Genomic DNA, 22,824 nt, shown 5'->3' with positions numbered 1-22,824 from the left:
AATAGTATATGTTACATATATGTTCTCGTGTCATTAGTGATAGGACCAGAGGGAATGGCTTCAAGCTACGGCAGGGGAGATTCAGGCTGGACATGAGGAAGTATTACTTTTCAGAAAGGGTGGTCAGGCACTGGAATGGACTGCCCAGGGAGGTGGTGGAGTCACCGAGCCTGGGGGTGTTCAAGGAAAGGCTGGATGTTGTGTTGAAGGACATGGTTTAGTAGGAGCTATTGGGAATAGTTGAACGGTTGGACTGGGTGATCTTTTAGGTCTTTTCCAACCTTGGTGATTCTATGATTCTGTGATATAACATATATAACTTAATATAATACAATACCATAATACATATCACAAAATCACAGAATCATAGCAGTTGGAAGGGACCACTTGGGATCAAGTCCAATCCAAAGCTAAAGCAGGATTATAAGTAATAAATAAGTGAATTCAAAATAAAACTTCAAAAGTGTTAAAACAAAATTCTGGTAACTGTCAGTCAGCTAATATATTCCTGGAAGCTCACAAAGACTCAGACCTGAAATGCTATGTGCCATAATCCACAGATCTAAGAACTACTTGAGCTGCTAACAAAATGCATTAGATTTCTTACACACAGGAGCTTGGCTGATGAACTTGTTGGGCTATTATGCAAATAAGGACATACAATTTATGAAACCAACACAATTCAATGATATCATTTAAAGACTTCTGCTGAGGAAGCACCCTTTGTAAGATGACATGCAAGATGTTAACCATTCAAAATCCCCCAATTTCAAGTCAGCTAGCATTTGTGAGCTGTGATATCAATACTGTTCTTTCCTCTCTGGCGCTGCATCTGGAAGTTTCCTCATTCATTACAAAACAGCAATTTTCAACATTTATCCAATTTTAGAGAGAGGGAAAAGTCAATGTTCTTGAAAAGAAAGCAATGCCTCATTGAAAATAAGTCAGTAGGATAATTGGAAATAAACGTAGGCTTCCCTGTCACGTATTTAAAATATTAAACTATGCTAGCTCTCTTTAATAGAAGAAGATTTCTTGTGCAAACCAGATACATCATACACACAATATTCAGATTTCTTTGCTAGTGATAGATAAACCTTACGGTGCAATGCTCCCTCCTTCCAGTGACTCATCAGACAGCCATCCCTCTTGGCTGGACAAATCAGGATGAGTAAAGCTTCTGTTTGGGGGCCTACATGCCACATAGCTGCATTTGTTCCACAAAGTCCACAGACCGTGCATTCCAAGGGGTGGTGCACAGCTTTATTTTGGTTTAAAAAGTAGCTGATTTGGATTCCAAATCCAAATAAGGAATTGGTTCAACTGGATATCTCAGTCCAATCTATCCAGTTGGATGTCTGCCCAAATGGCTACTGCAGTTGGAGCGCTCAGTAAAAACTTGTGCCTCCTGGCAGAAGTCATTTAAACACAAAAATGTAAATATGCAAGATTGCATGTGGAGCACAATGATGAATAGCAAGCAAAATGCAAAAAATGCTGTTTGAATCAACCAAATTAAAAATGTATGCCATTATGCTACCACAAAAGGAGACAGAGGCTCAGATGAGGCATATAAAAATAGGTGCAAAAGCGCTCAGAATCCTAGTATAGATCACTTTAAAAAGATGACAAAATGGTTCATAACAGAAATTGATCATGAACACTGTGAAGGTGACACATCAAAATTTTTCTGCTTTACCAATCTCAGAGAATGGAGACTTTTAATGAACCTACAAATACATTCTAAAGTAACAAATTATATATTTTCCAAACAATATCTAACAAAATTCTGGATCCCGTAGGCAAATAATAAATAAATAAATAAATATAAAAATTCCGTTGGAATAAAAGATTGGATATTTTAATCATTTAAAAAAAAAAAAAAAAAAAAGTTGTGACTAATGGACTAATGCTTCAGGGATATTAACTTCAACCAGCAGAGGCTTATACTAATCTCCTTCTGTGTGCGTCCAGGATGAGACTTGACATACTGGACAGATCATAACACATCCATCAGCACTCTGCTAGATGTTCCTCTATGGCTCTGGCCACTGTTGGAATTAGGTTACTGAGCCAGGTGTGTACAGCTGGGCCTGAACACCCACTGCTAAGAGCATCCCAGGCACTTGATGGGACTCGGGGTTACCAAAGATCCTGGTTACATGGGCACAACAGCTCCTCAGGGACCTCCAGCACTGTTTGCTGAAAAGGAATTTCAAATAAACTTGGAAGAAGTCGCTACAGCCCAGAAATACTGCTTCCTCTTCCCACTTAGTGTAATCCTGTAAGAAACACCGCTTAGACCTGCTGCGATATACAGCATCTGTAAAGATACATAGTGCAGATTTAGTCCTATTTGAGAACAAAAAGGATTTATATCAAATTAGCTGATTTGCATTTGTACCTAGGTAAAACCAAATGAAGATGTTTTTATTACCAAATAAATGCACACAGGCAGATAAACAATGTAGGTACAGCCAGTGCCACCGCTTCAGCCTGAGCTTGCATTGAGCATGCTCTCAATGCAACACTGCAAGGTCAATAAAATGGGATGTCAGTTGTGTGATGAAGGGGAGGATAAAAGGTTAAAAGGTTGTAGCAAGGAGTGTTTAGAAGGGTGCAGCATGCTAGAATGAGTTGCTTTTCTGTTTCCTTTATTCTCTAAGTGTTATTGCTTTTTGGCAGCATTGAGTTACAGTCTTTTGGAGGGAAAAGCCTTGAAGTCTGTCAGCTAGCCCTAAAGCTCAGCAATGTGCCAGGTCAGGCACTGATCTTAGCAACAGTGGAACAAATGCATTTTGACTAATTCTACTGAATTCAGTTGCTTCCTCCCATGAGGAAAAGAAATATTATTTACATTATAATACCATCTAGCCCTGTAGTTCCCAAATCCAGCTCTGCAATGCTAGGCATTACTTAGAGAAAAGAGCAATTCCATCTCATAGGAGTTCACAATGTAAATTGATAAGCCAGACAATCTGAGGGAGAAAAGGAGCACTATCTTCTCCACTTAGGGATGGTGAGCTGAGAGCCAAAGTGCCTGCCCAAAGTGGCAAAGGAACAGGACAGAATTAAACTCTCATTTTCTCAGATCTGATACCTGAGACATAACAATTTCTTTAAAAAAATTAAAAAAAAAACCCAACACCTGGTTTTGTCTTATTTTTATTTCCAAGTAACATTGTAAAATACCTGAGCAACACATCAATTATTTTCTGCATTAACTTCCTTTCTGGGTGCTTCCAAGGCAAGTTGCTCCTGAAACAGCATACTTTGCTTCATAAGGCTTTAGCATACAGAGCATCAATCACAGAATGGTTACGGCTAGAAGGGACCCTAAAGCCCACCCAGCCCCAACCTCCTGCTGTGGGCAGGGTGTCCCCTATCAGCTCAGGATGCCCAGGGCCCCATCCTACCTGGCTTTGAGTGCTGATGGAGCACCACAGCTTCTCCAGGCAAACAGCCTGTGACAATTATGTGCCAAAAGTCATTTTAACAGTTTTATTCTCAGGGTAGAGAAATTCATAAGTTGAAACACAGTTTCTGGTTCAGTGGGTGGTTTGTTTTTGTGGTCGTTTAAGAACAGGATATGAATCCTCGAATGAACAGAACAATGGCCCATTTGGTTCCAGCTGTCTCTAATTGCAGGCCCTTGTAGTAATTTCAAAGCAAAGCAAGAAATGTTTCATAACTGATAAGCTGGACAAAGTGTATGTAGCCTGCTGAACTGAATTCACTGATAGTAAAATGTCTCCCGAGATACATGAATTTGTATCTCTTCTGCAGCTTCACTCTTTCAACAAGAACTTCCACTGATTAGAAAAACTGGTTCAGATTTCTTTTCATGTCTTATATCTTTGCCTCTCACTTTTCTTTTAGTGCTCTCATTGTTTTTACACTATGAGAAAAGACAGGTAAGAATCCTCCTCCTCCAGATATTTTATGAATTACAGCTTTGTAATTCATTTATGTACCTCTCCCTAGCCAGACATCCACTCAGCAAAGAAACAGCAGGAAAGCTGAAAGTCAGACCTAAGGAGAAATCCATTCCAAAGAGATGGATTTAGTACATTTGAAACTCTACTAAAACACACCCTACAAAAGGACAGTTGGCAGGAAGGTTTCCAAACCCAATGTAGAGACACTGCTTATTAGGCACAGAAAACAAATTCTCCTTACAGACAAAACAAAACAAAGAAACAACAAACCACCTCAAAACAAACAGGTCAGGGAGAACTGCTTTTGCCTTAAGGTATGACCAGTGTGTGCTTGTAAAGACAAGGTAGGTCAACATCATTAGCTGCAAATGGCTAAGAGTTCTGGACTGTCATGTTCTTACTTTAAGAAAGAGCAAGTGATTCAAAGTGACAAAGGGAATGTCATCTGCTCTGCAGTAAGTGTCCCTACATGACAAGATTTCTTGGTGGCTGTGAAGACATAACCAAGCTCAAATTTGCCTATATTGCAGAACTACTGTCAACAGTGGCTATATTCAAGTACTTCAGAAGTCCAGAGATTCATAAGACCTAGAAATTACATTTAAACAGCAAAGCTATCTGGATAGTTGCTAGAGAATCAGCTGTATTTTGCATTTGCAGTTCTTTATTGTTATTATTTTAATATATTTGTATTTGCCACATTATGTCAGGTAAGGTCTAAAAGCTCCTGTTTCAAAAGAAATGAATTTCTAAAGCTAAAGCTGCAATTAACAGCTCAATTTGCACCTCCAGTAACCTTACTCTATCAATAATTCTGAAACAGTAATTATTTGTAATAACTGTGGCCAAACTTTGCATTCCTATTAACAGTGACAGCCTGATTACCTTCTGTCTCGTGATTTACACTGTTTTAAAAACTAAGCAAAATGGAAGTACTATACTGCAGATGGAGCAGAAATTCTGGTTTGAGCTATCCCACAAGACTACACTTTAGCTGCATAAATCTTGGCATAGTTTGTAGGAGCTATGCTTTCCTGGCAGTGTTTCATGTCAATGATCAGTATTTGGAAATGTGCTTAGTTAGACTGAACTACCACAACAGCAGGACAGTCAGATCCTTTCAGATCTGTCACCACACAATGGTGATATCAGAGATACTTCACTGGGGGGGGAAGGGGGAGGGAAGGGGGAAAAAAGAAAAGAAGGAACATCTATTCAAGCTTTGGACAAAATAAGTACTTCTAGCTCTTAACATTTTGTTCCACTTCCATAATGTATGACCTACATACCTTACTAGAAAAAATATTTTTAAAAGGTACTTTACTTCCTCCAGAGCTTTACTGAGAAAGTCTGACTACCCAGAAACTCACAGAACTAGGCCATGGAACTACATTTGCTCTTGAATGAGAATTTGACCACCAATTTACAGGTAAGAAAATAACTATTGTTAATTGTGTAAGCACTTAAAAATATTTACAGAACAGTGCTTTGTTAAATTGCAGCACAGGATCATCTGCAGCAAATAATTTCATCATTGAGATGTATCACTGAAACTTTAGAATTCTGTTATCACATACTCACAGAATATTTGAGAGGAAAGAAAGGGGGAAATGTTGTATTTCAGAGCAGAATTTTCCCTCCTGCCCACCTACAATTGCATTCCTGCACAGAATAAATCAGAACAATGTGTTTGCGATTAATGAATGATAAAAAATTATAAGCTCACCAGAATAAGAATGGATTGAGATCATCGATGTAAAGCTTGGTGCTGCATGGAGGGTAGATTGATAATAATTGCTTCCTAAATAAAGACACCGTATTTTATTTTGATCTTTTTACCTCCTGTTCTGTTCACAGTAATACAAGCTTTATGTAACATCCAATAACATCTTTGACCAACTGAAGTTATTTTGTTAATTTTTTGCCTACTGTTTTTAATTTTCATTGTCATCTTGGTAGAAATTGCACAGTGCTGAGGAGGACTTACATGAAGTAAGAGACAAAATTTCCATTAACTCCTTTGAAGCCAGATTTTTACCAACTTGGCCTTGCATTCACTGACAGTCTGGCACTGAAACACCCCTCTTATCCCTTTGATGCCCATGTTCTTCTTCCATTAGCATAATTAATGCAAATGGATGTGACATCAAGATCTAAAAGGTAAGACACAATTTAGCAGCAAAATTCTAGGGAGTTTAATGTAACTCTATTTCCCACATAGCTGTAGAGCAATATAGGGACATGATCCAACGTCCTTTGGAAATAAAGGAAAATCTCCAGTAAATTCCAGGACATTGGACCATGCCCTGTAAAATTATTAATATTATTAGTTTTAGGTATCTGTGTGGAGACAGAGTAGAGAAAGAAAAGCAGAGTGCTAATATCTGTACTAATGAATGAATAAGCACAAGCCCACAGCACTGTCAGGTCATCACAACCTCCATGCAGTTTCTGTAGAAAGGTGCAGGTCAGTTTTCAGTGCCTTGGTGCAAAAGGAAGCATATGGCCCCAGGAACAGACAGAAAAACATTCATGACACTTTAAGTGCAGTTAATTATCTGTAGGTGAATCATACTGCTATCGGCATTGTCTTGCTGCATTTGAAACTGAAACAGTCATAGCAGCAGTGACTTCTTTCAGCATCACTGCAGTTCAGTTACCTGACTACAAATAGGAGAAGAGAAGCACAGAGCACTTCCTCCCCACTGGGGCTGCCTTTCCATCATAGCCAAGGGGAGGCAGCTCTGGGCCAGCATACTGTGCAGCCACTCTGTTGGTATGCAGCTCCTTCAGGTTTCATCCATTCACATTTTGTTTTTCCACCTCCTACCTTTTCCCTTTAAATACATTCAGCATTCACAAAAAGAAAGGGAGTATTATATATGTGGAAAGATTTCACAAGGTAGGTAGCACCATTCTCACTTTACAGATGGTACAACTGAAGAAAATGAATGTGTGCTCACTGCACATATCTTCAAGGAAGCAAGGGAAATAATGTGATTTCCTATGACCTTTGTGGGGTTCATATTTATCACCAGAGCATGTGAGAGAACAAAACCTGCTGCTCCTAAGCAATGCTATTTACTTTTCCAGGAGAAGAGGCAGGAAGCAAGAAGGCTTGAGGAAGAACTATGCAACTTCCAGTCACCAAGAAGAACTGGTAGGACTAAAGCAGAGATTATTTCTTTCTTAAGTGTCACGAAGGGAAGAGAAGATCTTGTAACTGAAAATCTGAGCACTTTTTCTATTATTCACTATTGTCTATGGAGATCCACTTGCCTGAACATGATCCTTGCCTAAACATGATCCATGTTTGCTCATGTTTAGCAGCAAGATAGCCAGTACTAAGAGGGCAACCTGTATCTTTACCATTCTTCCTACCTCTTTTCACACTTTTTCTCTCATAACTTAAATAGCAAGTCTAACAGTGAAAATGGTAAATCTGGTTATGAAATCATCCACTATGCATGGGTATAACTGTCCAACAGACAGCCCTTAGCCTTGACACAGAAGAATACATGGTAAATTTATGGACCTTTTAGAGCAATGACAAATTTTCTACTACAAAAGTTACCAAAGCAAGGAAACAAAATCCTATTATTATGAGAAAATGATTAATCTGGACACAAGCATGAATATGGTATTGAAGTCCATTTGCCATAGCAGACAACACATAATGGTGTAGCCCATGACTGCAGCCAAGTGCTGTTGTCTGCTGGGGCAACCCAGGTAGATACTGCAACATGTGCCATGTGTCTGGGCAACAACACCTAGCAATGAAAATATCAAGGGCTGTATCTGTTGCCTCTGAGATCTGCAGTATTAGCAGCTTTTTAATACTGTTGGATACCTTAGACACGCTCTTGAGTTCTGGGCTGGAGATACATCCAAAATGTCCTCCAATTAATGCCTTGGCCAGTTTTGTAGTATTTATACTCAGCAGGCTAACTAAATTCCAGGAAAGGAAAAGTATCCGCAATTAAGGATTTTTTTCAATTGACTTAGACCACATTTTTTCTTTATGATAAATTGTCATTGAAAGCAATGGGGTTATTTTTTTTTGAATAACGATTATTAGGAAGAAAGGAAAAAGCCAGCTTTCATTATCCACTCATGGAAAGGATAAGTTTGGGTAAGACAGACTCAAGAATACTCTAAACATCTCTCATCATCCACTCTCAAGAAAGATTAATTTGGCCAGAAGGACCAGAGAAATCCTTTAAACATGACACGGAAGATGGAGAGCTTTACTACAGAAAGACGGAAGAAGAGACTCTGAGCTCAATTCTGACAGCATGGAAGCCAAGGAGGATTTGCGCCTTTTCCTGCAAGACCTGATCAGAATTTCACCCATTCAGCCTCACAAAAACATACCAGGATGTTTCACAAAACTGACTTCAAAGCATTTATCTGGAATGTTGGAAATCCAAATTTTGTTTTTTCCACCTCTGCTGCACCCTGGAAGATGTGTCAGTCACCTCCTCAGAGTTGAGTTTTACGAGGTAGCAATGCTGATTTTCTCCTGTGGAGCTAGCTTCCATACTACTGTAGAATGAGATGTTTTCAGCTAGTATGTATAGAAGAAATCCAGTAACAGGCAATCTTCAGCTTTTTATGGATTATGCATTAATTATACCGTGGCATAAGAGCTATCAGAGTTAGCTCTGTAACCACTCGGTGTTCCTTAGCTCAAGCACACTTGAAGGAAATACATCCATTCTGTCTGCAAATGTGATTTGAAGAGCAGTTCAGTCACTTCTGTAACATGTGCAATCCAAACTTATGAACCATCAGGCAGAAATTAGTTTCCCAAGTAACCTGATATGGCAGCTCTGTTGTCTGCTTCTAGAAATGGAATTGCTAGGCTGTAAAAATTAAAACTGCACAATGCAAGACTATCAGTTACGTCTGTACTGGTAAGTTGTAGAATGTCAATGCTAAGCAGACCTTCATCATTTAAATACTGTTAGAATGACCTTGGTATACCTTTTACAGAAGCCAGTTAGCACTCCTCCAAGCCACGATCTTGACACAGGCTAAGAGCAGTCAGTTAGCATGCACCAAAAAGTGTTTTGCAGGCTCATGCACCAAGTAGTGTTTTGCAGGCTAAGAGGATTTAATTTTGTCAGTGTAGGCTGATCAAACCAGAAAAAGCCTTGGCACTGTACACAACACATTAACTCCAGCTCAGTTTTTATTTTGCCAGACATTAGATTACTGCATGCAGCCACTGCTTCTCCAGCATGCTCTAAAATAGGGTTTATTAGCACAAGAGCAGTGCTGAACGTGCCACTGGACCTTTCTTTCTGAAGTCTTGTGCCCAAAGTCCTTAGGAACAATCTGTTGGCTCTCAACAGACACACCAAATTTGGCAGGGTCTACACTGGGCCAAAGCTAACGAGACCAGTTGTGAACAAGCTGTTTCCATACAGAACTCTCTGCCCTGCTCTCCTCAGCATCTGTGCCAAAAGCATGTCTTATTAGCTCATTCACAGTGCAGGATCCGATCCCTGTGTGTGCTGGTACTAGTCTTAGAAGCTTCCTGCTGCCCAGGGTACCAGTGATTGCCTTGAAATACCTTAGTGATTCTGGAGTCAGCCCTGGTTCACTAGTTTCAGTGCTGAAACATATTTAGCAGCAGTTCTGAACAGATGATGCTTTTGACCTGGTAAATCAAACAGATTAACATAAAATATGAATAGACTTTGAGTGCTTACATAGATGTGTATTTGTATATACATATATATGAAGATTTACAGCTCATATGTATAAAATTAAATATTAGTTGTACGATAAAATAATAAAAATCCTTTTAAGTTATAAAAAGAACTGAACAACTTAAATGCCTACCTCATACAGAACAAAAACATTTTGTGACTTCCAGCATAAATTTGACAGCAGAAATGAAATTGCACAATAGAATTTCAGACCACAATCTGGTCTGGTATTTCATTCTCCAGAATTCTAACGAATACAGTATCTATATTACAATCCTCTTCACTTATGTAATTCTTACCAGTCTTTTTTGCAGTCAGAGGAACACTATTCTGGTATGTGCTTGATATAGTTAGGCCGATTCCAATGTATTTATACTATCACTATGTTATTGATGCACCACAAGTGAAGTACAGAAACATACCGCATGTTTATCTACAGTAATAACATGTCGTTAAAAAAACGGAGCACTGCAATTTCTAAATAATTTTGTTGTTATTGTTAAAGAGGGGTGGGTAAAAAAAGCCACAGAAAGCAATTCCCCCAAGATCCAACACCCTGTTTGATAAGCATCACACAAACACCCCTGCAGAACAGTCACACATCTTGTCTGAACCCCAGTTAGTGCTCATTTTCATGACGTATTGTGTAAGTATTCCTGGTGTTTATGATGATCTTGTCCTCTGCTTCCTCAGAACAGAACAATCATTAAAAAAGAAAAAAGAAACTTTGCTCCTTGGAAGACAGTAGGGACTACGGTTTATGATGAATCCATTTAGCTGAGCAGCATTATCCTTGAAGAGGAAAACAGTTCTGTAACTCAGTCTATTTGGTTGCATTTTTTTGTTTCCCTTGGGTTTTGAAAGTCATTTGCTGCAACACACAGAGACAGGAGAAACACAGTTAACTCAGCCACTCTTCATGGTACTCTGCTTCTGCTTGGTGTCTCTGTCATATACTCTATTTACTTCTTGGGTTCAAAGTTTTCCTCTCTTTAATTTTCATTTACTTATTTATCTTTGAATCATGCATCACTTGGCTCACTCCTTGCACCTCCACAGCTTTTGTTGTTTTCAGTCTTTAATGATGATCTTTTAGTTAAGAGCTCACCAAAGTGTAGATCATGCTGAGTGAAAAGAAAGACACAATATGAAAGTATCCTTTTGAAACATAAAGAGCACTTTGATTTTTATAACCCTTTACTGTCTGTTCCTCAAGGTCTGACTGTAATGGCCAATGCCTTCCTTTGCATTCTCTCTGTCTCTCTAAAGTATCTTAATTATGGTGGATTCAAGATGGGTATCAAAAAGAACTCAAGAAATAGCAAATTCATTAGTGATATCCTACTGTACCACAAGCTGTGTTTGAGCTTATTAAAATGTGCTCTGATGTTTGAATTTGAACAGTGAAGAAACAAAACCATTTAGCTTTCAGACATTTGATATTTACAACATCAACCAGCAACTCTCAGTGTGGCAGGCAAGGTTTACCACGAAACTACATGTTTTCTTTCCTTCGGAGAAAAGTCCATATAGTAGAAGAAATAAAATGCAGACAACCAGCTAGCACAAATCCATACATATTAAGTACAACACTAAAAAATGAGGAAATTGCAGTATATTACCACAGCCCCATTTTACTGCAATTCTAGCTCTTGCAATACCCAGGAACGCAAAGCAAAAGTGGACACAGTACTGTTTTATTAAGGACCAGGCAGCAGACCTTGGCTTATGGCCACATTTTAGAATGAAGGAAAGCAGGGCTCAGCACAACAGTTTAGTTCCAGCAGAAATACTCAGACAAATGCTTAATATTCTACATGTAATGAAGCATCCGCAGATTTAAGCACACGCTGCCGATGCTTCCCTGAATCAAGATCAGAAGCAGTTTTGTAAGGCTAAGGAAGCATGCACATTTGTTCCAGCCATTCCTAAATGCAATTTCACATGTTAAATGAAAAGCAGCTACTATTTCCTCTATATAAAATTACCAGACTTACCAGTAAAGATAGTAGAAGAAAGAAAGGAGATAGAAAGCTAGCTTACACCAGGCCTCTTTTTGACAGTAACTCAAGGTATCAGCATTCATGACTGCAGGTGGATCGTAAGCGAGTTCTGAACTATCTGCTGGGCAACGAAAATACCTGAAAGAGAAGGAGAACTCAAGAACAACTGTAACATGCTGTATTAGATATGTGCTGACACATACTGTCCTGACCATCACCTCAAAAGAAAACAGTCTTTCATCATATAGGAGAAATTTACCTCTCTTTATCAAGCCTCACTTTCTGGACATGGTCAAGTCAGAATGCTAGTCTAGATATATTGCAGAACCAAGCAATTCATGGATGTGAAATTTCTGTGCTCTGTTAAATTGTTAGACTGCAACATTCCCCCTGCCTATCCAGTTCTTTCTGGCTTACTCGCTAATAACTTGTATATTGTGTGTTACAATACGTGGTCTGTGATCTCAGCATGGAAGAAGAATTACTGGGCTTTAACTGCATCCACACAACTAATTTCAGATATGATGAGAGGTGACAGTCTCAACCAGTTGACAGCTCAGCTTCCTCTGCTCTGAAAAGGAAAAATTCAATATGGTGTAACAAAAGAGTTGGCTGACTAGTGTTTTCTACACATAGCACTGCTCAGAAATTCATTATCTAAATGATTTTTATCAGAAAATATTTTTCTTACGTGGGAGAAATTTCTTATTATTTTCACCAGTGACTGGATATTTGAAAAAAACTATGATGAAAGATGTTTTTGGCAAAGGAACCTTAATCTCAGTTACTTTGCAGCTTCACTGGAATGATAACATGCAATTATCTTCCCCATGGTTTTATGCAGAAATTTTTACAATGAACCCAAGAGCAACAAAAGACATGAGTAATTATGACAATAACTACGGAGAATCACAGAAACATATCTTAAGTTTGGCATCATTATTTCAAGTATGACCATTTCCACTTTGTATTTTTTTCTACTTTTCACACTTGAGTCGTTATCCTTTGAAAGACAGCATCGTAAAACACCATGATCTTTATTATACCCAACAAAAGAGCGCTCATAACTTCATCTCATTAAACTTTCTGAGAACTATGCTGTCACTCTAACTTCTGGATAATATAAATCTACCACGAGATGCTGCATTATTACCAAGTTTCACAGAAAATAGAGTTTAAAAGCTACTATTTTTTAATTTGTAGCTGAGGCACTAGCAGTGCCTTCTTTACAGAGTTGTTCTTCAAGCTACTTCACAACAGAAGCTCCCTGCTACCATATCTATCTCTGTAACACAGAAAGAACCTGACAAAAATTGCCTATGCTTTTCCAAATACAGTGGGAATGCAAAACTAGTGAAAGACTGCAGACTGACAGACAGAAAAATGAATGCCTCCTGCCTATCTTCAGAGGTGCCAGATCCTCTACTAGAATTCAGTGGAAGCTGTATTGCCAGCAGCTTCAGTCCAGAAAACATTAAAGCTGCTCCACAGCAGCTCCCACACAGTCTACTAAGGAAGACCTTGGGTGAGCACAAACATGTAGCAGAGACCCAAAGCTGAAGACAGCTGGAGAATCCAGCTGCTTGGGGAGATGAGGGAGTCACCATCCAAGGAGGTGTTTGAGAACCATGGCGATGTGGCACTGAGGGATGTGATATGTGGCAAGGTGGGGGTGGGTTGGTGGTTGGACACAATAGTCTTAGTGGTCTTTTCCAACCTTAATGATTCTGTGATATTAACTCCCTGACAGCTCCCAGCCTGTACAGCTCTTAGTGCTCCATCTTCAGACTGCAGGCCACTTCAAGTTCTCATGTGTGAATGATTCCATCTCGCACTTGCAATATTCAAAGTGGTTATTTAAATGTGGCTACCTAGATTAGGCTATTTGAAGCCACTTTTATGTATTATAGGTTTTCTTTCCCCATCCTAAACATTATAATATACTTTTTCTCTCCAAACTTGTGTCTTAGCTGTCTTTAGGCCTTTTTCCTGTTGCTGAGCTTCATGCTTCATACAATCTGCATGGCTGATAAGTTGGCACATATGGCTAACAAGCAGTCAGAATATAAAAGATGGGCTTACCTCCAGAAGTGATAAAAAAGCAGAGGAACATTTAAGCCCAGTGTGAGCCATTCCTGAGCACACAAAAACATTATGCAGAAAAGGCTATGGATGGAGTACTCTGGCAACACCAGCTGAAAGGAACAGAAATAACAGATCAGTAAAATATCCCTGTGACTTCCATCACTGATTTTGCAGAAGGCAAACCTGCATCAATCCCCAGACATACCTCAAGAGAGGGACAGCAAAGCAGAGGGCAATGAGCACAAGGCATGGAGCCATCCTGGTTCTGATCCTGGCTGTACACTGTGGGCTTTTTTATAAGTTACATTCATCCTAAAGGTATCAAATCCATTACTAAGTTAGCTTTTTGAGCTAAAACCCACTGAAAAAGAAAAGTTACACCCCTGGTAAATCCATGGCTTCTCACACTGCTTACTGCAGACCAATTGCAGATCCTTTCTATTAAAAGAGAGAGTGAGTGGGCAGCTGGCAGAAAGTTTATGTGATGTTGATTCAGACTGATTACTTCTAAAGGCTCTTTTTCACCCCTCTTTCTTAGCTGGTCTTCGCTTGTTTTCTTATGCCTTTTCTCAGAAATTCAATTCTTATCTTTATTCAAGCAATAAAAGAATTTTATTCCAGTATCTTCTATTCCTCAAAGCCAGACAATCCCACACACAGTTCATATGTATCTCTTGCTGTGTCTCCAAATCACATCAAAATTAACTCCCCTCCCCTCCTTCCCCCCAAAAACCAACAAAAAAACATTTGAGGGACTTCTTTTGATGTCAGTTCATCTTCATCAGTCAAATAGTTCAAGTGAGTCTTGTTTCTGCAAACAGTGAGAAGCCCACTACAGCTACTCCCAACTTCTACCTACTCCTATACAGTTGTGCTGCAACAAATTCCATAGTTTAAGGACTTCTTCCACTTCACAAGGAACGTATTTTTTCACTTTCATGTCTCTAACTCTATGCAGTCAGTCTAAGCATCCTCAAAAGCTTATCTTACGTGGATGACAACTCATAGTACAATTGCATAGCACAGATTCCAGATGGCAGTTATTTATCACTGCTGGATTTTTTTTTTTCTTTTCATTTTTAGAATGTGATTTAGAACATGACTATAACCTTTACCAAGAAAATGATTCATCCTCGCCATAAATTACAGACAAGGAAGGTCTTAATGATGAATGGCTTCCGACTAAGCATCACAGCACTTTCAAGTATATTACATTCATTATCACATATTTGATTTCAGCTTCTAACACAGTTCACAAAATGAGCAAAACCACAATGCTGTTGCTTGATCAGTGGGCTGGCTGGTAATAGCTGAGAAGGAAACCCAAGGTGCAAATTTATAAAGGAGATTTAAAAAAAAAAAACCAATCATCTGTGAAACTAGAAAGGAAACACAGGAAGCAGTAGAGAACAGATGCTCCAGTCAGTTTCTAGTGTATACTAGATCTACCTCTGCTTTTAATAGAATAACAGATGGGTCACCTTATCCCTTCATTTTTTCTTGGAATAATATTTTTGCATCGGCATAAATAAATACAAGATCAATTCTGATCACAGTTTCCAAAGAGAATTCGTGGAAAGAAGCAAACAAACACCAGTCTGTAAACCAGTTGCAGTTAACATTCAAATGATTTAGCCAAGCGACTAAATCTAAAAGTAAATGAGGGAAGTAAAAGCATAAGGGAGTAACAGCAAGGTTTGTGAGGAAAAGTAAACTAGAAAAACAGAATGCAACACTGCCTCTGTTCCTGCTGGAATAGTCACCTTGCAGTCCTCTGAAACCAATGGAGACTCCAATGCACTTCAGCAAATACAGAATTTGGTTCCTGGAGGGAAGAAAGCCAGTTCAGCAAGCAGGAACTGTCAATCCTTGTCATTGCTGCCAAGCTAGTCCATTGCAATGGTAACTTCTGATAGATGAGTGTTGTGCTATAGGAGTTGTGCTAGGATCTTTAATTCTGGGACAGTGTATAAGGCTGTCAGATGGCAATCATTTTAGGATATAAACAGTATGCTTCTATTTTGAACCAGGAACACTCTGATTCAGATAATGAACTCTGCTTTCTGACACAGCTCAAGATGAAGTCTGGGGACGGTTACAGAACACAGAGCTGGAGAAGCTGGCAAAGAAGCACAGCTCTTGAGAGCTGAAACATGGTCACTTGGAATTCCAAACTAACGAACAGCATTGCAAATATACTATTAGAAATTCTGTTGGCTGATGTTTACCCATGGAAAACCACAAAAAAGCCTGAAAAGTAAACTGAAGTTTTTAGATCAATGTGATGCTAGTCAGAAACATCTCTTGCTATAATGTAAGCATAGGAAAGAAACTACTATACCTTTGTATGCATGCTCTGATATGTACATTTAATATATGTATCACCAAAAAATTCAAAATCTTTTTTTCACAAACCATTTGCATTTCAAATGTAAAATCTTTGCTAGATATCAAATCATTATCATCCCATAATAAATATTCAGTACACTCTCATACAAAGTAGTATACACATGCATACAGGTAGATAGTGTCATCCTTACAGTTCCAAAGCAAATAAGGCAGCCTTTGCTGTGTGTAGACAGCAAGTTTGGCTGAACTGAAGCATGGGAAAACATGCACTGAAGCTAACCAAGAACCTGACAGCAGCTTTTCTGCACTTATTGGACTACTTATTGGATTAATCAGTTTTCTCTTCCCTAATTGTGTTCTGTTATTCTTTTACAAACAACAATCCCATCTTTTCCTGTCAGTAGTCTTCGTCCTTTTTGTGCTTATTACACATTACTACCTTCTTCTCAAATGTAATTTTGCTCTTCCAGAACATTCTATTGTTTTTAAATGGAATGACTCTCACAGCTGGGCTCACCAGTGAGTATGCACATGAAATACCTCTCTGAAACCCAAACTGGGAAGATAGAACAGACTGAATAGTGACCTCCCTTCATCAGTGCTATTAAATTCTCTTACTTAGAAAAAGTAATGTAACAAGTGAATCAAACTGTTTTCCAGTCACTATTAAGTCACTATAACGCCAAGAACTCATGCCTCTGTCAAATATCTTGTTTATGTCCAATACTCCTGAGTCCTAGACAGTAATAGTAATTCCTACAAAATCACTGTTTTTCTCCCCCAAGAAGTCTCCTTGCACAAACCCAGACCCCTTCCTTTGACCACGAATGTGCCACTTTACCCACAGGTAGGCAATCACCAGACACAGCAGTGCTACATTGGCACAGCAGTTAACGTTGCTGCTCCTGCTGCTGGCAAAGGATGGCTGCAGCTTGTTTCTAAGGTGCTCACTTTGCTGCTTTTTCCATAATAGCCTTACTAAAGCTGACACACAGGGAAAGAGGGGAAGGAGACATACCCACGGTGTTCAGGACACAAGAGTTATTTTAATTACACTTTGAAGTCCATCCTAGTAGAGCCTGCCAGAGCTAACCCAGCTTACTGAGGAGTATCAGCTATTGAATTTAAGACATTATGAGCTCCTTTGGAGCTGATTATTTAGCATCTCCGAAATCCTGCTAATTGAACAACGAAAAAATCAGAGGTGTAGCATAAGGAAATGAAAAAGCGAAAGGACAAGCACACAGAAAAAACTGCAGTAGCATTTCAATTTATTCAAAGTCATGTAATTCAAACTGCTACAAGCACTCAGCAGTTTGCTATGTTGCATTTAACTAGCTGAAAAGAAAATGGCTGGAAAATAAATTTCTGATCATATAAAGAACACCTGCAGTTGAACCTAACAAATTCACATCCATATCTTCACATTTTATCAGGGGACGGCAGTGTTGCATGCACACAATGCTCAATGTTACAGATCAAATGCAGAGCACAAATTAAAAAGGATTTAACACCTGTGCTTTCAGCTCTCCCCTTTTCTGGACAGCAACGACATGAAGCAGGGCAAAACATACATGTCTGGAAAGGAAACGTCCTTAATTTTAATGCTCTACTGGAATTTGTTTAAACAGTATCAAGAGAATATGAGAGAATTCACTCCACAGCACAAGCAGCAGACAGGGAGACAGTAACACAAAGAACCTAATTATCATACTCACAAAGCACTCCACAGCCATTTGCAACACAATACAGAAAATCAGGTATACTAACACTGGATCTACCCTCTCTTTCCATTTCGGGGACTGAACACACCTCTATTTAGGCCCATCATTTTAATACTCACTGTCTCATTTTTATCTTCTGTATCATAGAGGTAATTATATTTTAAGTCTAAGATTCTAACGGAGCCAGTTTATGACTGGCATATTTAAACTTCGTCGTATTACAAATAACTTCAACAACAGTGACAGAGGAAGATCACGTCTTCATGGATCATTTATCAAGAATATCAATAAGATTTCTGTTCTGCAGAGCCTACAAGAGGTCATAAAATAATAATATTAATAAAAAGCTTCTCCACTGAGCACAGCCTGCAGGGCATCAGCACTGTTCAAAAAGCACCTCATCCTTGGGTGGTACCTCATTAAGGCAGCAGTGCTGTGATCTTAGAAGTGATGATATCTTCACAACCTTTTTTATTTATTTATTTTCTAAATGTTAATTCAGAACCAGTAACAGAAGCTGAGTAGTTTGCATCCCTGGAGCACAAACAACTAATTTTCCTCCACACTGATCCGGAATAGGGTAACAAATGCCCTTTTGCCCTACCTCTCGTGTTTCAGACATAACCAGAGATGAGCAGAACTGGTACAGGTGATCCCTGTCCTGCTATTCTAACAGGTTTTTGGAAACGTCAGCATTTGAATGCAAGGTAGGACATTTAACTCCCACCAGAAACCATTCCCATTCGTATAACGGATACGATGTGAAATAATTCCACTCTGTTTTTAGGGATTGTGTTGTTTTTTGTAATAACATAGAGGCTGTGTAGGATCCAATCCTGACTTAAATCCACTATGAAAATTCTGCTAAACATAACAGCAACATTTGATTTAACCCCAGTTCCTTTAGTTTCATTAAAATGCAAATATATATTTTATTGCATACCAAATTAAAGCAAATACAGTCCATTAGCAAGTCAAATTTTGCCAATATCTTCAACACAGCTCTGAGGAGCAGATGCATAAATTACATTACCCCAAGCAACTCAGAATTCTCATCTCAGGAGTGCATTAGAGACAACAATTACTCATATATATATTTTTTGCTGCATCTCCAGACTTATTCACTGCTTCTTGCAGTGTTGTGAGAACAAGGCCATATCCTCCAGAACAGTACTGGAGGGAAGCTGAACTGTAATGCAAAAGGTTGTCTTACAGGGTGATACTTCACCATTTTGATTACTGAATAAATATTTAAAAGATCACATTAAACAGCAAAATACAGTTGGTTAAACTGATATAGATTTATATGTAAATATTTTCATGAGTAATAGTACTACTTATAATAAACACATATATCTCTCTGCTCTCCATTTCCATCAGACATTGTACTGGCAAATCTTACTTCCTCCCCAGAGTTAAAAATGGGGTAAAGACCAAACTGTGACTGAGTCACAAGCTTGAACATTTTAGGTTTGCAATAATTTCACAGCTTTTCTTATCTTTCACTGCTGCTTCAAACACCTGTGCAGACACAGCAAGATACAGCTTTCCATGAAGCAAACAGACGTCCTTAAGTAACAATTCCTAAAAATAACCATTATTATGCTCTAACTTTTAAAAATGCTGAACTCAGGAACTTGTGAATTTGACTAAAAATAGCACTGGCACAATGCACATAATAAAAGAATGTGACAACACATAAAACAAATGAATGTTAGCAGTGAGTGGATTGCCTGCCAGAAATACTATACTTCCTCTAAGTTCTTAAGTGCTATACATTCCCCTTTTCCAATTATCACTCTCTAATCTAGTCCTTCAAGATGCCATAATGAGCACATTAACCAAGGCTGCAGCAAATAAGTTTAGTTTATTCATCAGCCTACCTGAGAGTAACTACAAGTGTGAGCACAGAGTTTATATAAGCACATCAATCCCTTACTTGGAAATGAAGATAATCAGATAACACAACTACTGGAAAGGGAATTATATACAAGAAAATGACAAAAGGGATTGTGGTCAGTATTTCTGTTGCAAAAGCAATTCCTTTTGAATAATTATGAAACTGAGATATTCACAATAAAATAAAAAGTATGAGGAGATGCCCTGTCTCTAGTCAAGCAATATTTATGACATTGTCTTTGTATAAAGTAACAACACTGCCAGCTGTCTGGTCCCAATTCTATCATCATTTTTGCAAAATAGCTACTGTAGTCTCAATAACAGATCCGGCATTTAAACTTCTAAAGAAAGCAGGATTACTGAACTCTTCCATATTCATGTATCAGGTCAGTTAATAGAAGGTTTAGACCTTAATAAAACTAGAGATGGAATGGAGATAGGTCAAAAGGCATCCTTGCTTCTTGGAAACATGAACCACTCACCTCCCTCTATGACAATCCTCTCTCAGTAGTGTCCAAACCCAAAGGGAAGAGAAGGATGATTTTCTGATGTGTAAAATATTATTAGCACAAATGAAGTGCTACAAAGGCACCTGTTGAATTGTCTAATTAAAACCTGTATTTCTCCCCCTTGTTTTATTCTGTTTGACCTTTATGGTCTCTTTTGAATTTCACCAAGAACTCCCACAGAAATTCATATAAATTTGGCTATAATTGCCAACAATACGATACAGAGTTTTTATCCAAATGGTGCTTAAATTAGGAGGACTTCAAATCCAAAATTACGTCCAGGGCCTATTCTACACAGCTTTATGTTTGAGTAGCAACAATATTCTCATCTCAGAACAATAAACAGGGTTTGTTCCATGCTGTCAGTGTGAAAGAGACTCTGAAAGCACCCACAGAGGACTATCAATCACATCTGGTTTTGTTGCTGCCCGATCTGAGATAAATGGTAAGCACAAATGTCAAACATGAGGTCAAACCCTTCCTAAATCCAGAGATGTTCAGAAAGTTTTCTGATATAAATCAACTCTGTTTTGAACTACTGTGGTTTTTTTTTTTCAAGTGAGATTACAAAAATAATTTAAAAAAATACAATATTTACTTAGCTTTTCTGATAGACAGCAATGCCTGCAATCTTCTATATTGCACTCAGTCAGAGAGAGACAAAGTTTTGAGGAAACACTGCAGGCATGCAGGTAGACTTTCTATACACACAATTCTATATTCATTTCAGAAGCTATCCATACCATCTCTTGATTAAGATTTATGCTCTCAGGCACTTGGTAGGAAGAATCTCCTGAAAGATTTCCTACTGCCCAGATGATTAATCAAACTCAGCGGTTCCATTGTACTGAGGCTGTACGAAAAGAGATAGCATTAGATACATCAAGAAATACAATATGCATTGAGAAACCTGTAACAATGATGAACTCCTCAGTCTCTAACGAGTGGACAAAGTTCAGGTGCTCCATCACTGCAACCTTCACTGTTAATGGAGAAAGTGTCACATGGTGCCATTTTCTGTTCCCTTTGTGATCTTTGTTACAGCAGCAATTTATCAGAACTCTGGACAGAGAGGCCTTTTTGTCCTGTGAGCAGCATGGCACTGCTATTTCCACATTCCAAAAATACCTTGTGACTAGATAATTCTGTTTTCCTCTCAGATAGCACAAGCACACGGACTTGAAAGCTGACATGCTCACTGCTGGTTAGGAGGTGCTGAATACACACAATGCCACAACCCTGGTGTGAATCACCCCTGTACAGACAGTGCAAATATCTTTGGCTTAAGTGACTTGACTCTCTAACATGGCTGTGATGAACTGCTTTTCATGATTTTTTTTTTCTGTCAAATCTAGCTAACTGAGAAATTAACACATCTTTGCTGAAGTTCTAAGTCATATACAGTACAACAAAAGGCAAAGTTGCTCCTGTTTGCAACACATCTGTTTTGCATCAAATTGGCCTGCCGCTGTAGTCTCAGCCAATGCAATTTTTCAAATCTGTAGAAAGTATGATTCTTCTTATACATGGATGGTTACTCATCACTTAAAAAAAAATCCACCAAAATTGCTAAATTGACTTATATAGCCTTACATTAAGCACTTTAATGAACCATGCAATAGGCTTAGAGACATACCCTGCTAATAACTATCAGCCTGGCAACTAGCTAAAAGAATGTCAAATATTTATAAATCTCTAAATCCATGGTGAAGCAATGAACTGATACATCCAGAAATGCATGCTATAAATACGACACATTATCTCCAACTTGTCAGTGGCCATGAGGCAGAGCAATGGAAGAAGCGATCCGTATAATAACAAACAAATCATAGAATCATTAAGGTTGGTCAAGTCCAACTACCAACCCATCTCTACCATGCCCAGTGACCTTTTCCTCAGTGCCACATCTCCACAGTTCTTGAACACCTCCTCAGGACTCCACCACTTCCCTGGGCAGCCTGTGCCAGTGCATCACCACTCTTTCTGAGAAGAAATTTTCCTAATATGCAACTTGAACTTCCTATGATGCAACTTGAGGTCATTTCCTCTGGTCTTATTGCTGTTACCTAGGAGAAGAACCTGGTTTTCACCTCACCACAACTTCTTTTCAGGCAGTTGTAGAGAGCAATAAGGTCTTTCCTAAGCCTTCTCTTCTCCAGATAGAACAATCCCAGTTCCCTCAACCAATCCCCATCAGACTTGTGCTCCAGACACTTCACCAGCTTGGGCACACGCCAAAGATTTCTGCAGTTAGATTTCTTGCTGAATTTGCTGTCTAATTATCCCTTGCCAAAATAAGCAATCAAACAAACAAAATCAAACCAGATAAAATGAAGATAAAGGACTGAGTTCTATAAAATACACGTTTGCAGTTTCATGGATTTCATGCTTAATTTAACTTAGCTAAAATGCTTCCGCTGTAACAGGAAAATGAATAAAAGTCTTATACCTAATTTTCCTCACACAGTATTGCCAGTTTCATCATTCAGAAATCACTCTTCAGATTAATGGGGTTTAAAAACAAATACTGGCTAAAAATTTGAGGAAGGTCATTTACACTGTTCAGCAGTGTCTGGCATGAGCAAACTCAAGTCTGAAAT

General features: G+C 38.6%; 1 protein-coding gene across 1 annotated transcript in view; it reads right to left on the bottom strand.

The window, feature by feature from the left end:
- Positions 1 to 9,737: 9,737 nt before the first annotated feature.
- The window catches only part of CNIH3 (cornichon family AMPA receptor auxiliary protein 3), a 39,884-nt gene continuing 26,797 nt past the window's right edge, over positions 9,738 to 22,824 (bottom strand). Inside the window, 5 exon segments of the mRNA XM_042891862.1 lie at positions 9,738 to 10,779; positions 11,653 to 11,796; positions 13,741 to 13,853; positions 15,507 to 15,538; positions 15,541 to 15,568. Of these exon segments, the coding sequence (XP_042747796.1) occupies positions 10,752 to 10,779; positions 11,653 to 11,796; positions 13,741 to 13,853; positions 15,507 to 15,538; positions 15,541 to 15,568 (345 nt within the window). The 3' untranslated portion in view covers positions 9,738 to 10,751.

This window comes from Lagopus leucura, unplaced genomic scaffold, assembly GCF_019238085.1.
Source record: "Lagopus leucura isolate 7727_CA_CO unplaced genomic scaffold, USGS_WTPT01 Super-Scaffold_73, whole genome shotgun sequence".
Lineage (NCBI taxonomy): Eukaryota > Metazoa > Chordata > Aves > Galliformes > Phasianidae > Lagopus > Lagopus leucura.
Note: the sequence above shows the minus strand (reverse complement) of the source record. Positions and strands in the feature narration are given on the sequence as shown.